The 12,696-nt window shown below is 45.1% G+C and overlaps 1 protein-coding gene across 1 annotated transcript in view; it reads left to right on the top strand.

The window, feature by feature from the left end:
- The window catches only part of PIP5K1B (phosphatidylinositol-4-phosphate 5-kinase type 1 beta), a 193,040-nt gene that overhangs the window by 35,820 nt on the left and 144,524 nt on the right, over positions 1-12,696 (top strand). The window contains exon 3 of the mRNA XM_039249525.1: positions 10,182-10,312. Coding sequence (XP_039105456.1) covers positions 10,182-10,312 — 131 coding nt within the window. The remainder of the gene's footprint in view (positions 1-10,181; positions 10,313-12,696) is intronic.

The raw sequence follows: 12,696 nt of genomic DNA, 5'->3' as shown, positions 1-12,696 counted from the left end.
AAATAAAAATAAAACATTAAAAAAATTTAAAAATGAGAATCTGTATAGACGCACATCGTATGAAAACAGCAAATTGCAGTACAGCGTGGAAAGTAAGATCCATTTTTATTCTTTAACACACACACACGTATTTTCATCATGTAGAGAAAAAAATCTAGAAGGACACACACAAAACAAGTGACAATAGTTAACCCTGAAGAACAAGATGGAGAAGGGGACATTCATGTTTTACTTCTTTTTTATTTTTTTTTATTTTTTTTTATTTTTTTGAGAAATGCATTCAGTCTATTAGCAAGCCATAGATGAGAGGTGGGGGGCAGGGTGCGGTGGGAGGAGCCGAGTGGTCACGGTTGGGCTCCTTCCTGTCCTCCTGGCCTGGGTTCTGAGCCCCTCCAGCAGGTGCTCCCGGGCTCAAACCACCTTTGACTACAGGTAGAGAAGCCACTCGTGGACTTCACATTCACCTTGAGTAGGAGCTCATAGTTGTGCAAACTCCTGCCACGGGACCCGGGCAGAGGCCCTGCCCGCCACCTGCACAGCCATCCCAGGGGCCTGAGCCTGGGGTGCTCATGGGGACCGCTTGGCCTTGGGGTTGTGGGCTCCCTGCTTTACTAACTATAGTTAAGAGTTACTAGACTTGTTCTCAAATGAGCATGAGTCATAGTTTGGTTTGTTTCGCTTTTAATTAAGTAATGCTCTCTATGTAGACATTTCCTTCTGAGTCTGAGATATATTTGAGCCTGCATCATTGTGCAGGTAAAGAACATTCATGCCCCAGCTCACCGGTTACAAGCCCTCGGAATACGGGTTCTGTTATGTGTAAAAGCAAGAGCAGAACGATCGCGGCTCACACAAAGTTGAAGCTTATTTCTCTTATGTATGACCGTACTCGAGTGACTTACTTCCTCTGCAGAGCCCTCAGGGGCCCAGGTTTCCATCTTGTTCTGCTGTCGTTCTCATCATGTGTCTTCCAGATACGATCAGGGAGGGACTGCTTCCTCTCCCGTCATCTCATCTGCAGGGGTCACTCTCCCTGTTAACACTGTGACCCCAGAGCCGGCCACATCATTACCTCTCAGTGGTCAGAAATGAGCCACATGACTACACCTAGCTGCAAGAGAACCAGGCAAACTACCCAATTAACATTTCTCGTACTGTATAATAGGGTGTCTTGACATTGGCACTCTTGACCTCAATCATCTTTGTCGAGAGGGCTGTGCTGTGTAATGTAGGATATTAGCATCCCAGGCCTGCCCAATAGATATCAGTGGCACCCCCTAATTATCACAACCAAAATGGTCTCCAGACACTGCCAGATGCCCCTTGGAGGACAAAATCAGCCCCCCTTGAGAATAACTGCTAAATAAGAAGGACAGATAGGTACAGCAATTAGCAACATCTGTCATTAGTATTGTGTTGTTCCCCAAAACGGTACTTGGCACTTATGTCATATTTTACCTTTAAAATCAACATCTCCTAGGACATCTAGGTGGCTCAGTCAGTTGAGCATCCAACTTTTGATTTCGACTCAGATCATGATCTCACGGTTCGTGGGTTTGAGTCCCATGTTGGGCTTCCCACTGACAGTGGGGAGCCTGCTGGGGATTCTCTCTCTCCCTCTCTCTCTGTCCCTCCCCCACACACTCTATCCCTCCCTCTCTCAAAATAAATAAACTTTAAAAAATTAAAGAAATAAAATAAAACAAGATAAAATAACAACTCCCTTACAGAAAATATAATACTCTAAGACTAGATGAAACGTGATTTTTGTTGATTTTAGGGAGGTGAAAAACTAATCCCTTTTTATTTTTATCTTTCGAATCCAAATTTGTATTTGTATCAAGTAATATTTGTTTATTTTTATTTGAATATATCAACTTTCTTCCCTAACGCTTACAGCGCTAAGGATGTTATACTGTGCCGTGTTGATGATGTATGTCTCGGTGCACACTAATATTTTGAAAGGATTACTATGACAACATTCGTAATGCTGTTCTTTCCTAAATAGAAACCTCCTCTGCAGTTGATGGTATATCTCTTTTAAGGGCAATTAAGTGCATATAATTTACCATTGCCGACTACCTTAAGAGTATAGTATTTTTCAGTTCGTGAGAAGTGTTTGCTTAATATCCTTTTCCATTCCAATGAGAGACTACATCACTGCCAGGCATAGAAATGTGATAGAGATCATTTGAAAGAAACCATGAAACACCTTTTCTTTGTTCTGCCTTTTCTAGAACATTTAGAGCATCAAATTTTCCTTCAGATAAGTGGATACACAGGGATTTTGTTAAAAGGCTGCTTAGTAGTAAGAGAAAATTAAATATAAAGTAAATCTGTCTTGGGCTTCTTCCAGGGTCGCTTAGTGCCCTGTGTGTCAAAAGGACCTTGTTAAAGAGGCAGTTTCACGACCTAGAAGGTGTGTGCAGGCACAGGGGAGGATATAGTTATTCTTGCTCAGTATCTGCAGCGTTCTTGTTTCTGAAAATGTAGATGGCTGCAGAAATTATATCAAAAGAACAGTTGCCAGTGCTCAACTCAACAATAGCCAAAACATGGAAAGAGCACTGGGTGTTATATGGAAACCAACTTGACAATAAACTATTTTTTAAAAAAGAAGAAGAGTTGCCAAGGATGAAAGTAACAGAATACCCCAGAAGTCATTTATGAAAGCACTCATACAGGGTGAAGGGAGCCATCGCGCCTGGCTGTTGTATGAACAGAGACTGCGTGGGGAGATTGGTGTTAGAAGCAAGCCTAGGAGCGTAGCTGGGAAACCAGACGGAAAATGGAGAAGGTCAACACTGAAAGCATGGAGACCCACCTAGATTTGTGGAGAGGCAGGAAGGTCTGCGGTGTGGCCAGGACAGCAAGCCGTCCACCACAACTTGTGGTCCCTCTTTCATAGCCGAGCTGAGGCTACGGAGCCAGACCTCGTCATATCTTGGTGAGGCCATGTGATTGATCCCTGCTGATGGACTGAAAGTGGGTCTTTATATGGAGGGGCTGGACAGTGAATGGAGGACAATATGTTCAGATTGGGTGCTTTGAAGAGCATTTAGGGAAGGCACAGTTGGCAAAGGTGTGGGGGGAGAATATCAGGAAACTATAATTATAAGACAGCACAGTGTCTTGAGTGCAGGACATACCTTGTTGTCTCCCTTAGGCCTGGGTGGTAAGAGAATGGTAGTTTCTAGAATCCCAAATAGGGGTTCTCTGGAGAGGCTCAAAAGAAAGGAACTGTAACCTTCAGGACTTAGCAGTCCAAGTTCAGCCTCCCTCGCCCCCCACCCCCAACCCGGTCATAGGAAGGAAACAAGGGATTAAACACCCTGGCGCCACTTCCAAACTTCCCATATTCTTCTGTGGAGTTGCCCCATTGGCAAAACCCAGCTGGAAGACGGGGCTAGCGAGCCCTCGAATGTAGCTGCACAGGGAGTGTGCCAGGCCCCAGAGTAGTGTGGACAAGAGTTGAGAAGCCGACCTGGGGTACACAGTCTGGGACCTCTGGCAGTGGGAGTAAGAAGTGGATGTTCCTTCAGTGTTCCTGATTGTCTTGTCAGCCACCTGGCTTTGGAGGACATTGAGACCCTAGGGGATGTCATGTCTTTGAAGTCCAAGAGCTGGGGTCCGAGAGAGAAAGAGATTTGAAGATCTGCCATCTCTGAAGATGAAGGGGCCCCCGGTCAAAGAATGTGGGTGGCCTCTAGAAGCTCAGAAAGGCAAGGAAACGGATTCTTCCCTGAGCTTCCAGAAGGAACGCAACCCTACCAGCTCCTTGCTTTTAGGACTTCTGACCTGCAGAACTGGAAGATAATACATTTGTGTTGAACACGCTCATTTGTGGTAATTTGCCACAGCAGCAATAGAAAACTAACACACGGAGGGACTGGAGAAATGGTTTGAACACCCGGAAGATGAGAGTGACCCCGATCCCGTTCAGAAGGCTTGAGGTTTCCCACCCACAAACCATCCCATATCTGTACTCTACAACCCGTTCCATGCACACTTTCCTTCTTTCTTTCCCCTTAATTTTACCACTGGGACAAAGAATGCTGTGCCTCCCTTATTGAGTACCAGCTCAGAGACAGGGGAACACAGACCTGAGGGTAGGGGTTCTCCCTGTCCAGCAAGGATTCCCTCCTCTCACTGTGAAGAGGTGTTGCTGAGCTGTTTCTTCATGGCCCGGTCTAAGGCCCCTTGGCAGTGAACATCTCTAATTTATAATTAGACTCTCAAGGTGCTCAGTTGATTAAGCATCTGACTTCCGCTCAGGTCATGATCTCGAGGCTTGTGAGTTCGAGTCCTGCTTTGGATGAATTCTGTGTCTCCCCCTCTCTCTGCCCCTCCCTTGCTCACACTCTGTCTCTCTCTCAAAAAAAAAAATGTTTAAAAAAGATTTTAGAATTAGACTCTCTAGATCTCTGTGTGGTTTTAGAAAAATAGACATTCTGAAAAAAAGAGAGCACGTTGGACCCCCCTCCTTGAGAAGAATGCACTCAAGCAGAAAGTGTCACACAGTGTTTTAGGGGTTCATGATCCTGTAAGGTCAGCTTGCTGAGAGAGAGAGAGAGAGAAGAGGAGCGTGAGAATCTCTTTTTATATCAGGATGCAGGAGTCCATGGAGGTCGGGAAGAAGTAATGCTGTAAGATGGGGTTCTGTGTCAAGCCTCAGGGGTTTGGACTTAATCCTGTAGTGAGGACACCAAGAACCCATTAGAGGGTTTCAAGCCAGGTGGTGACACGATCAGATCTGTACTTTTGATAAAAATCACTCTGGCATCATCTGTGTTGGCTATAATCCCATAATTAGTTCATCGGAACACCTTGGAGGGGAAAGTGCCATTGACGTGAAATGTTTTCATACATCTGTTTCAAGCCAGTGAATCATATGGCATATTAAGTGATCCGGTTTCATAGACAGTGTGCTGAAGGAAGCAGTCTCCTCTAACCAGTGTCACATTGTTTAAATCTCACAGTCCTCAGGGCCATTGCTTCCCTGATGGTAGGTTTCTATAGATGTTTACTCGCATTGTTACTTATCACCTTGATTATCTCATGGTGGGAGGACTTTTCGGCTTAGGTCAGATCAGATTGTCCCCAGCAGAAAAATTCAGGCTCAAAAGATGGTGGAATGATGGTGGAGCCCTGAACCTTGGGGCCTTCAGAGACCCATTCCTGGCTCTGCCACAGCCTCGCCAAGGGACTTAGATCCAGTTAATCTCCCAGGGCCACAGTGTCCTTATCTGTAAAATGAGCTTTATAAATGCTCCCTACCTACATACTAATTGCGAGGATCAAACATTACAAGATAGTGCTTTGAAAAATAGACCCTATCACACAAACCATGAGTTGACCCCCCTTTTCCCCTTGGGATCATCGGCAGCCCTGCACAGTGCGGATTAGGAAAGAGGAGCTATGAAAGTGTCAGTGGTTTGCTTCCATGATCTTCTGTGGTTCTTTCTCTGACGATGCAAAGCTTTAGAGGCTCTTCTAGTATCCAGGCAACATGTTGCCTCCACTTAGCCCATGCAAAGTCCTGAATTAAAAATAGACTCTGTTTGGCTGTGTTCGTAAATCCAGAACTATATGTTCTAAAGGAGTCAGAGGTCCTTGGTGGAGCTCAAAGGGACATGGTCATGTCCTCGTGCTGTGAGAGCATGCGCCAAGTCCTTCAGGGAAAACTAGAGAGGCTGATGTGTGCGGAGCCATGGATTTGGTACTGGGTTGCTGGTGTGTTGGCTGGTGTCCCCAAGGACAGAGGAGGGCTCATGGCTCTGAGTTTGCAGGGAAGGAACTTGCTGGGCTCCCTCTATGCAAGCTCTTTGTCACCCTCATGGTTTACTAATCTGCTAACCAGTGACATTCCAGGTAGCGTGTCAGTTTCACAGTTTTCAAGCACATCTCACTCATTAGGGCCGTGTGAGAAAATACGCGAGCAGTGCCCATGCGCCTGCCGTGACTGCCTTCTGCCTGGAGAACTTTGGGTAATGGGTGGCACCTTTACAGCTGCTGAGTCCGGAAACCACGTGCCTCAGCGAACACGGACATTCCCAGGAAGTAGGCAAGATGCTTGTTTAGTTCTATGCAAATGCTTTGGTGCCAAAGCATTGGATTTTACATGGCGATGGGGAGAAGGAAACCTCAAGGCTTCGTCCCTCCCTTGGCAGCAAAAATACCACCCCGCACCGCTGCTAGTGGTGACGTTAACCCGTACTTCTACCAGTTTACCAAGCGATTTACAGCTTTTCTTAGGTTTACGCGTGGCTGAGTCATTAGAAGCAAATGAATTACTTCAATCCTGTCTTATCAAAAGGAATGGCTCCCAGAGAACCACTTCCTTTGCTGAGGTCAAACAGCGAGACTTAAGAGGGAACTTCTGACTTGCATCGTAGGCTCATTTTGGAAAAAAAAAAAAAATGAAGACACAGGTGTGGAAGCAGCGCAGGCTTTGCAGTCAGAGCGCCACATGCTAGCAATGCCAGTGGGACAAGGCACGGAACCTCGTTGCGCCTTAAATCCCCACCTGTAAGAAGGGTGTGATCGTTGCTAGTTCTCAGGGTCCTTGAAAGGATTCTGTGAGTTCAGAGGTTTTGACATGATAGGTAACCATGTAGTTGCTTATAACTTGGACTCTGGAGCCAGACTCCCCACATAGGAGTTCCACTTGCACCTCATCACTAGCTGTGTGAAGATAAAAAAAAAAAAAAAAAAAAAAAGGCACTCAGAACAGTGCCTGCCACTTAGTTAATACTCTGTAAGTCTGCGCTGGGATTATGATAGATTGTCCTTACAATTATTATCATTGTGTATCAAGTACCAGGCACAAAGAATCGATCGAGAAATATTAACTTACATTCCCATTTCTATGATTTCTCCCATCAGAGCGCTTGAATTTTAAGGAGCCGGAGAGGAAGGTAATAGCGTTACAAGTCTGTTTTTTTGGTTTAACTAAACAGACGTCAACAGAGCCCTTTCCAAAAATCTGAATCCTTTGGGGATTCAAAATTTAATCTGATGCCGTAGGAGAAAGATTTTTCCAGTGTTCCTGAGAGCAAGAGCAAATTCTTGAGCCTCACCCCAGACCTTCGGAATCAGAAAGTCTGGAGATGCAGACCGTCGGTCTATTCTTGGTTTTGGTTCGAGTGTGCGGTGCCCACTGACTTTTTTTTTAAGACTGTTTTTTGTTTTTAGAGGAGTTGTAGGTTAAGAGAAGCATTGAGAAGGTATACAGATTTCCCATGTGGTCTCTGCCTCCCATGATCAACATCCTCTTCCAGCGTGGTGTATTTGTTACAATCGATGACCCTCCGTTATCACCCGGAGTCCATACTTTACATATGGCTTGCTCGTGATGTGTGTTCTGTGGATTTAGGTACACGTATGATGACATGTAGCCATCATTACAGTATCATAAAAGGTGTATTCCTTGCCCTGAAAACTGTGCTTCCCCTGTCTTCTCCCAACCCCTGGTAACCACTGCTGTTTCTGTGGTTTTGCCTTCCGTCTGTTGTAACAAGTATCCGCGTGATTCTCATGCTTCCTAAAGTTTGAAAACACCAAGTGTAGACCCCTGATGCTTTGACCCTCTTCTATAGTTGGGGTTTGAGGAGGATGGTGGTCAGGAAATGCTTGATTATACTCCCCCATCTGTATGACAGGTGTCCCAGTCCCAGAAGTGCTAGATGACCGAATTAAGTAGAACCACATAGTTCCGGTAGCAGTCAGGAGTGCGGAGGGACAAGCACAGGACTCTGTTGATAGTTCTGGAACAGAACACTGGAGGGTGGTGGGTCCTCTGGAAAGTGCTGATGTCATATCTTGGGCCATACTACCCTGAGTGATGGATAGAAAGGCCTTTTGAATTTTTATGTGAAGTTAAAGTGAAGAGAATCCATTTCAGTCATCAGAAGTCAGAGCTCTTGGAACAAAAGGTCACTGATGCCAATCGGTGGCATTGCAGAGCTCAGGGAGCGAGAATTAAAATAGGAAAGTGTTTGTTTGTGAAGCCCTAGTTGCCCTGGGGGCTCGAGTCCCAGTCTTTTGCCTCTTGCTGCCCTGGGATCTTAAAAAGTCACGTGGAAGAAGGAGAACACTGAGCCACTTTCTGCCTCCTATACGGAGGAGGTAGGGAGTTGTCCTCAGACTAGGCGTGATGTCATATTTGCAGTGGGGTGAGCAAGCCACCAGATGATGGCTCCGTGGGGAGAGGGGTTGTAGAGTGGAAGTGACTGAGCAGCTCTGATTGATTGTGGCCTTGAGTTTGATCCTTGATCCTCAGATTTCCTGAATCATGAAAATAATCCGTTCTTGCAGGCTTCAGAACTGTCTCTATGCATATAACTCTCAGACCTTTTAAACCTACTTGGATGCTGTTCTGTGATCGCAAGCAAAGGACTTGCAGAACCAAGCTAGTGTCTGTATCCTTTCCGCCCCAACAGTGGTGTTCTCCGCCAAAGTGCTGTGATCCTCAGTCAACCAAGGCTGAACCTCAAACAGACCACACGAGCACAGGGCTAGGTCCCCAGTGATCACTTATTGACTTTACCCTCAGTGGCCCCACTTTCACAAACATTAAGAAACATGCCTTTTGGGGTGCATGGGTGGCTGTCTGTTAAGCATCGGTCTTCAGCTCAGGTCATGATCTTGCTGTCTGTGGGTTCAGGGCCCACGTCGGGCTCTGTGCTGACAGCTCAGAGCCTGGAGCCTATTTCGGATTCTGTGTTTTCCTCTCTCTCTCTGTCTTTCTCTCTGCCCCACCTCTGCTCACATTCTGTCTCTCTTTCTAAAAAATAAACATTAAAAAAATTTTTTTAAATAATAAAAGAATGGGTACCTGGGTGGTTCAGTTAGTTGAGCATCTGACTTGGGCTCAGGTCATGATCTTGTGGTGTGTGGGTTTGAGCTCCCTGTCAGGCTCTGTGCTGACAGCTCAGAGCCTAGACCAACCTGCTTTGGATTTTGTGTCTCCCTCTCATTCTGCCCCTCCCTCTTTCTTTCTCTCAAAAATAAACAAACATTTAAAAGAGTTTTTAAAATGCCTTTTCATTTTACCTAAACTGAGTTATTTTGCTATTTCTCCTATTATATTGGCTAAAACTATTCACATATATGTACGTATGTATGTGTACATATATATGTATATACATTATTCCCCAGTTTAATATTATTTCAATTTAATTATGGAATTTAATTGAGGAAGTGATAAACTGTAAGTTTTGGTATTCCAGTACTCTGTGTGACAGATTAGTGTAGGAAATGGTGAAGATGTATTCATGGCAATACTAGTAAGCAATTGCTAAATTAAATTTTATCCAAAGACTCAGTTTACTTTTTGCTGTCTCATTTCATGTGAAGATAAAATACTCTTCCTGAGGGGGCCACCTGAGTGGCTCGGTTGAGCATCCAACTCTTGGTTTCAGCTCAGGTCATGATCCCAGAGTCAAAGTATTGAGCCCCATATCTAGCTCTTTGCCCAGCATGGAGGCTGCTTGGGATTCTCTTTCTCTTCCTTGCCCCCTCTCCCTCACTTGTACGCTCGCTCGCTCACTCTCTCTCTGTCTCTCTCTCTCTCTCTCTCAAATAGAAAACATACACTTCCGGATCCATAGGTATGTTATAGAACTTCAGAATTTTTAAAAATGTATTGAATTTCCTACCAAATTTCTAAGCTCTTAATAAGAGAAAGGTAGAGATTTGGGACTGTAATTTGACTTTAGAAATACTTGTAGGAAACATTAGCACAAAAATAATTTCACATCAAGAAGGGTCCTTAATAGGGGCTCCTGGGTGGCTCAGTTGGTTAAGTGTCTGACTTTGGCTCAGGTCATGATCTTGTGGTTCATGGGTTTGAGCCCCGCGTCGGGCTCTGTGCTGACAGCTAGCTCAGAGCCTGGAGCCTGTTTCGGATTCTGCGTCTCCCTCTCTCTCTGACCCTCCCCTGCTCGTGCTGTCTCTCTCTCTCAGAAATAAATAAAACATTAAAAAAATATAAAAGAAGGGTAGACTCACCTTAATAGACTCACCATCCAAAGAAGGAGCCTATCATCTTAAAAAGTGCAGCTTCCTCATGGCTTAGGAATAAGAAAGAAAATCTAAGCTCGTTCTGTTTATGCTGCTTGTGACATGGAACCAGACCCTAACTCTTGAGGCTGACCCTGAGACCCTTGTTTTCTTTGCAGACTGCGTCATCTGCTATCAAAGGTGCTATTCAGCTGGGAATAGGCTACACCGTGGGTAATCTCACTTCCAAGCCGGATAGAGATGTCCTCATGCAAGACTTTTATGTGGTGGAAAGTGTGTTCCTACCCAGGTAAGAACATTTCTTTTGGTGGGGATTTCTAGCTAAAGAACCTTCCTGGTGGCTTCTCCACGCTGAAGACTTTCCTACCAGCGAACGTATCCATGTGCATGTTGAGTTTTTAACAGGCCCAGAAGCAGCGCAAAGGATTGTTACTTTCCATTGCGTTACGTGGGTTGCATTATTTTTTTAATTTCTGAGAGAGAGCAAGGGAGAGAGAGGGAGACAGTGTGAGCAGGGGAGGGTCAGAGGGAGACACAGAATCTGAAGCAGGCTCCAGGCTCTGAGCTAGCTGTCAGCACAGAGCCCGACACGGGGCTTGAACCCACAAACCGTGAGATCATGACCTGAGCCGAAGTCGGACACTTAACCGACTGAGCCACCCACACGCCCTGGGTTGCATTTGTTTAGAGGGAGATGGTTAGTAGGTTCTACCCTGGGAGCCAGCTATAATGATGACAATGCGTGGAAGACTGTGTGAAGACAGACTTTGCGATTCTATGAGAAAGAGTCCAATACTCAGAGTAGTGTCTGCATGGCTTTAGAAAAAGAGGGCATTGAAAAGCGGCAACTGATGCCAAGTTTTTGCTGCCCCTAATTCAAAATATGGCCTGGAGGCCCACAGTTGCGCCTCATATCTGAGTTCAGTCATGTAGCTCTTCCTTTGTGAGGACTTTAACTCAGTTATCCTCCAGAAAACTTAGGAGAATCCTGCTAGTTTGATACCAGATTTGCAAAAACACCCTGGTTGACCATACAGGTCACCTCCAACTTTATCGTGTTTTGGTGGGGGGGATGGGGGAGTGGGAATCCGTTCAACAAACAAATCTGAGATGGACGGTGGCCACGGAACTGTCCATTTACAGGTGGTTTAAGGGGTGAGCCTTATGTATTCTTTACCAAAATAAATAAATGAAAAAAATTTAAGTCTAGTGCTCGCTTAAAATAGGAAGAGAAGTAATCATTATTAAATTGGAAATGTCATCACCACTGCTGGCAAGTTTTTTCAAAGAAAATGGTCTAGCGAATAAAAATACAGGTATTTGATTTGGGGGCATAGGGCAATTACTTTGTGTTCGGGGCTCTGAGCATTGATTTGGAAGACACATTTATATTTTAAAATGTAAGTAGTTCTTTCCAAAATAAGCCACTTTTGTTATCAATTGTTACTGGGCATGGGTGAAAATGGCTGGGGTGACCCTTTGACCCTCAGTATCCTCATCGCTTTATTGTTTTAAAGTCTTCAGGGAAATGGTACTTAGATTCATCTCCACGTCCAGTTGTCAGCTGTCTCGAAATCACCCCGTTAGGGGATGAACCCAGATAGCCTGGTTTTGTTTTAAATGCTCTTGGGTTGAAGAATACAGTTGAACTATCAGGAATTTTGAAATTTGCTTCTCTAGGGTCCTTGGAAGCCACCAGAACTAGTTATCGGACAGACGGTGGACAACCCAGTGTCTCAAATAGACTCCTGCTTGCTCATGACACCGTTCATCTTTCTGTAGTTGAAAATTGTCCTGCGTGTTTGTCTTTAACCGTCTGCTTATCGTTCCCGGAGAGTATGTCATAACCACATTTTTTTCTCTAGAAAGCCTGGCAGTCATGAGTTTATCTTCATCTCTTGATATAATCCATTAGGTTCATAATTACTGTAGATGGGCTTGCTGGATGTTCTGGCCCTCATGGTCTTCTAGAGACTTTATGCAGACGTTTCAACCTTATTATTTTTTTTGGCTATGAAGAACAGGAGGCATGGAGGTCTTCTGTGGGAGGGTGGCCGGCAGTAAGTTCAGGGCGCAGGGAACAGGGACAGCTGCAGATGGGTGGGTAAGAAGAGCGAGGTGCCCCGTTTCTGCTGGTCTTTCCTACCCACGTGTCCGATCACCAGAGCCAGCTTGGACGGGCCCTAGGGAAAAACATGGCCCAAGTATGTGCCTTCCAGACCGGCAACATCAGGAGCACGTGGAACTTGTTAAAAATGCAGATTCTTGGGCTCCACCCACATCGACTGAATCGGGAACTTTGGGGATGGGACCGGGAAATCTATTGAACAATCCCTCCAGGAGACTCTAAGCACATAACTGTTTGAGAACCACTGACCTAGCGCGTGACTTCCCATGTGGCAGTGATGATCTTTCTAGTAGCTACCAAATTTTGCTCTTGGAGTTGTTACATGATTTTTGCAACTAATGAAACTCCAAATGATTTTTTAATTAATACCTAGACTACCAAGTTTGTATCTATTTAGCAACTCAGTTATGCACGACACTCTTTGATATACTTTATGTCAAGAAGCATGTCCCTAGGTCTCCATAAGCTCTTTCTTGGTGCTTTGAATCCTTCTGTTCATGGATGGTTTATTAAGAGCATACTGGGGCATCTGGGTGGCTCAGTCG

The sequence above is a fragment of the Hyaena hyaena genome, unplaced genomic scaffold (genome assembly GCF_003009895.1).
Source record: "Hyaena hyaena isolate Hyena2069 unplaced genomic scaffold, ASM300989v1 scaffold_341, whole genome shotgun sequence".
In the NCBI taxonomy this organism is placed as follows: Eukaryota; Metazoa; Chordata; class Mammalia; order Carnivora; family Hyaenidae; genus Hyaena; species Hyaena hyaena.
Note: the sequence above shows the minus strand (reverse complement) of the source record. Positions and strands in the feature narration are given on the sequence as shown.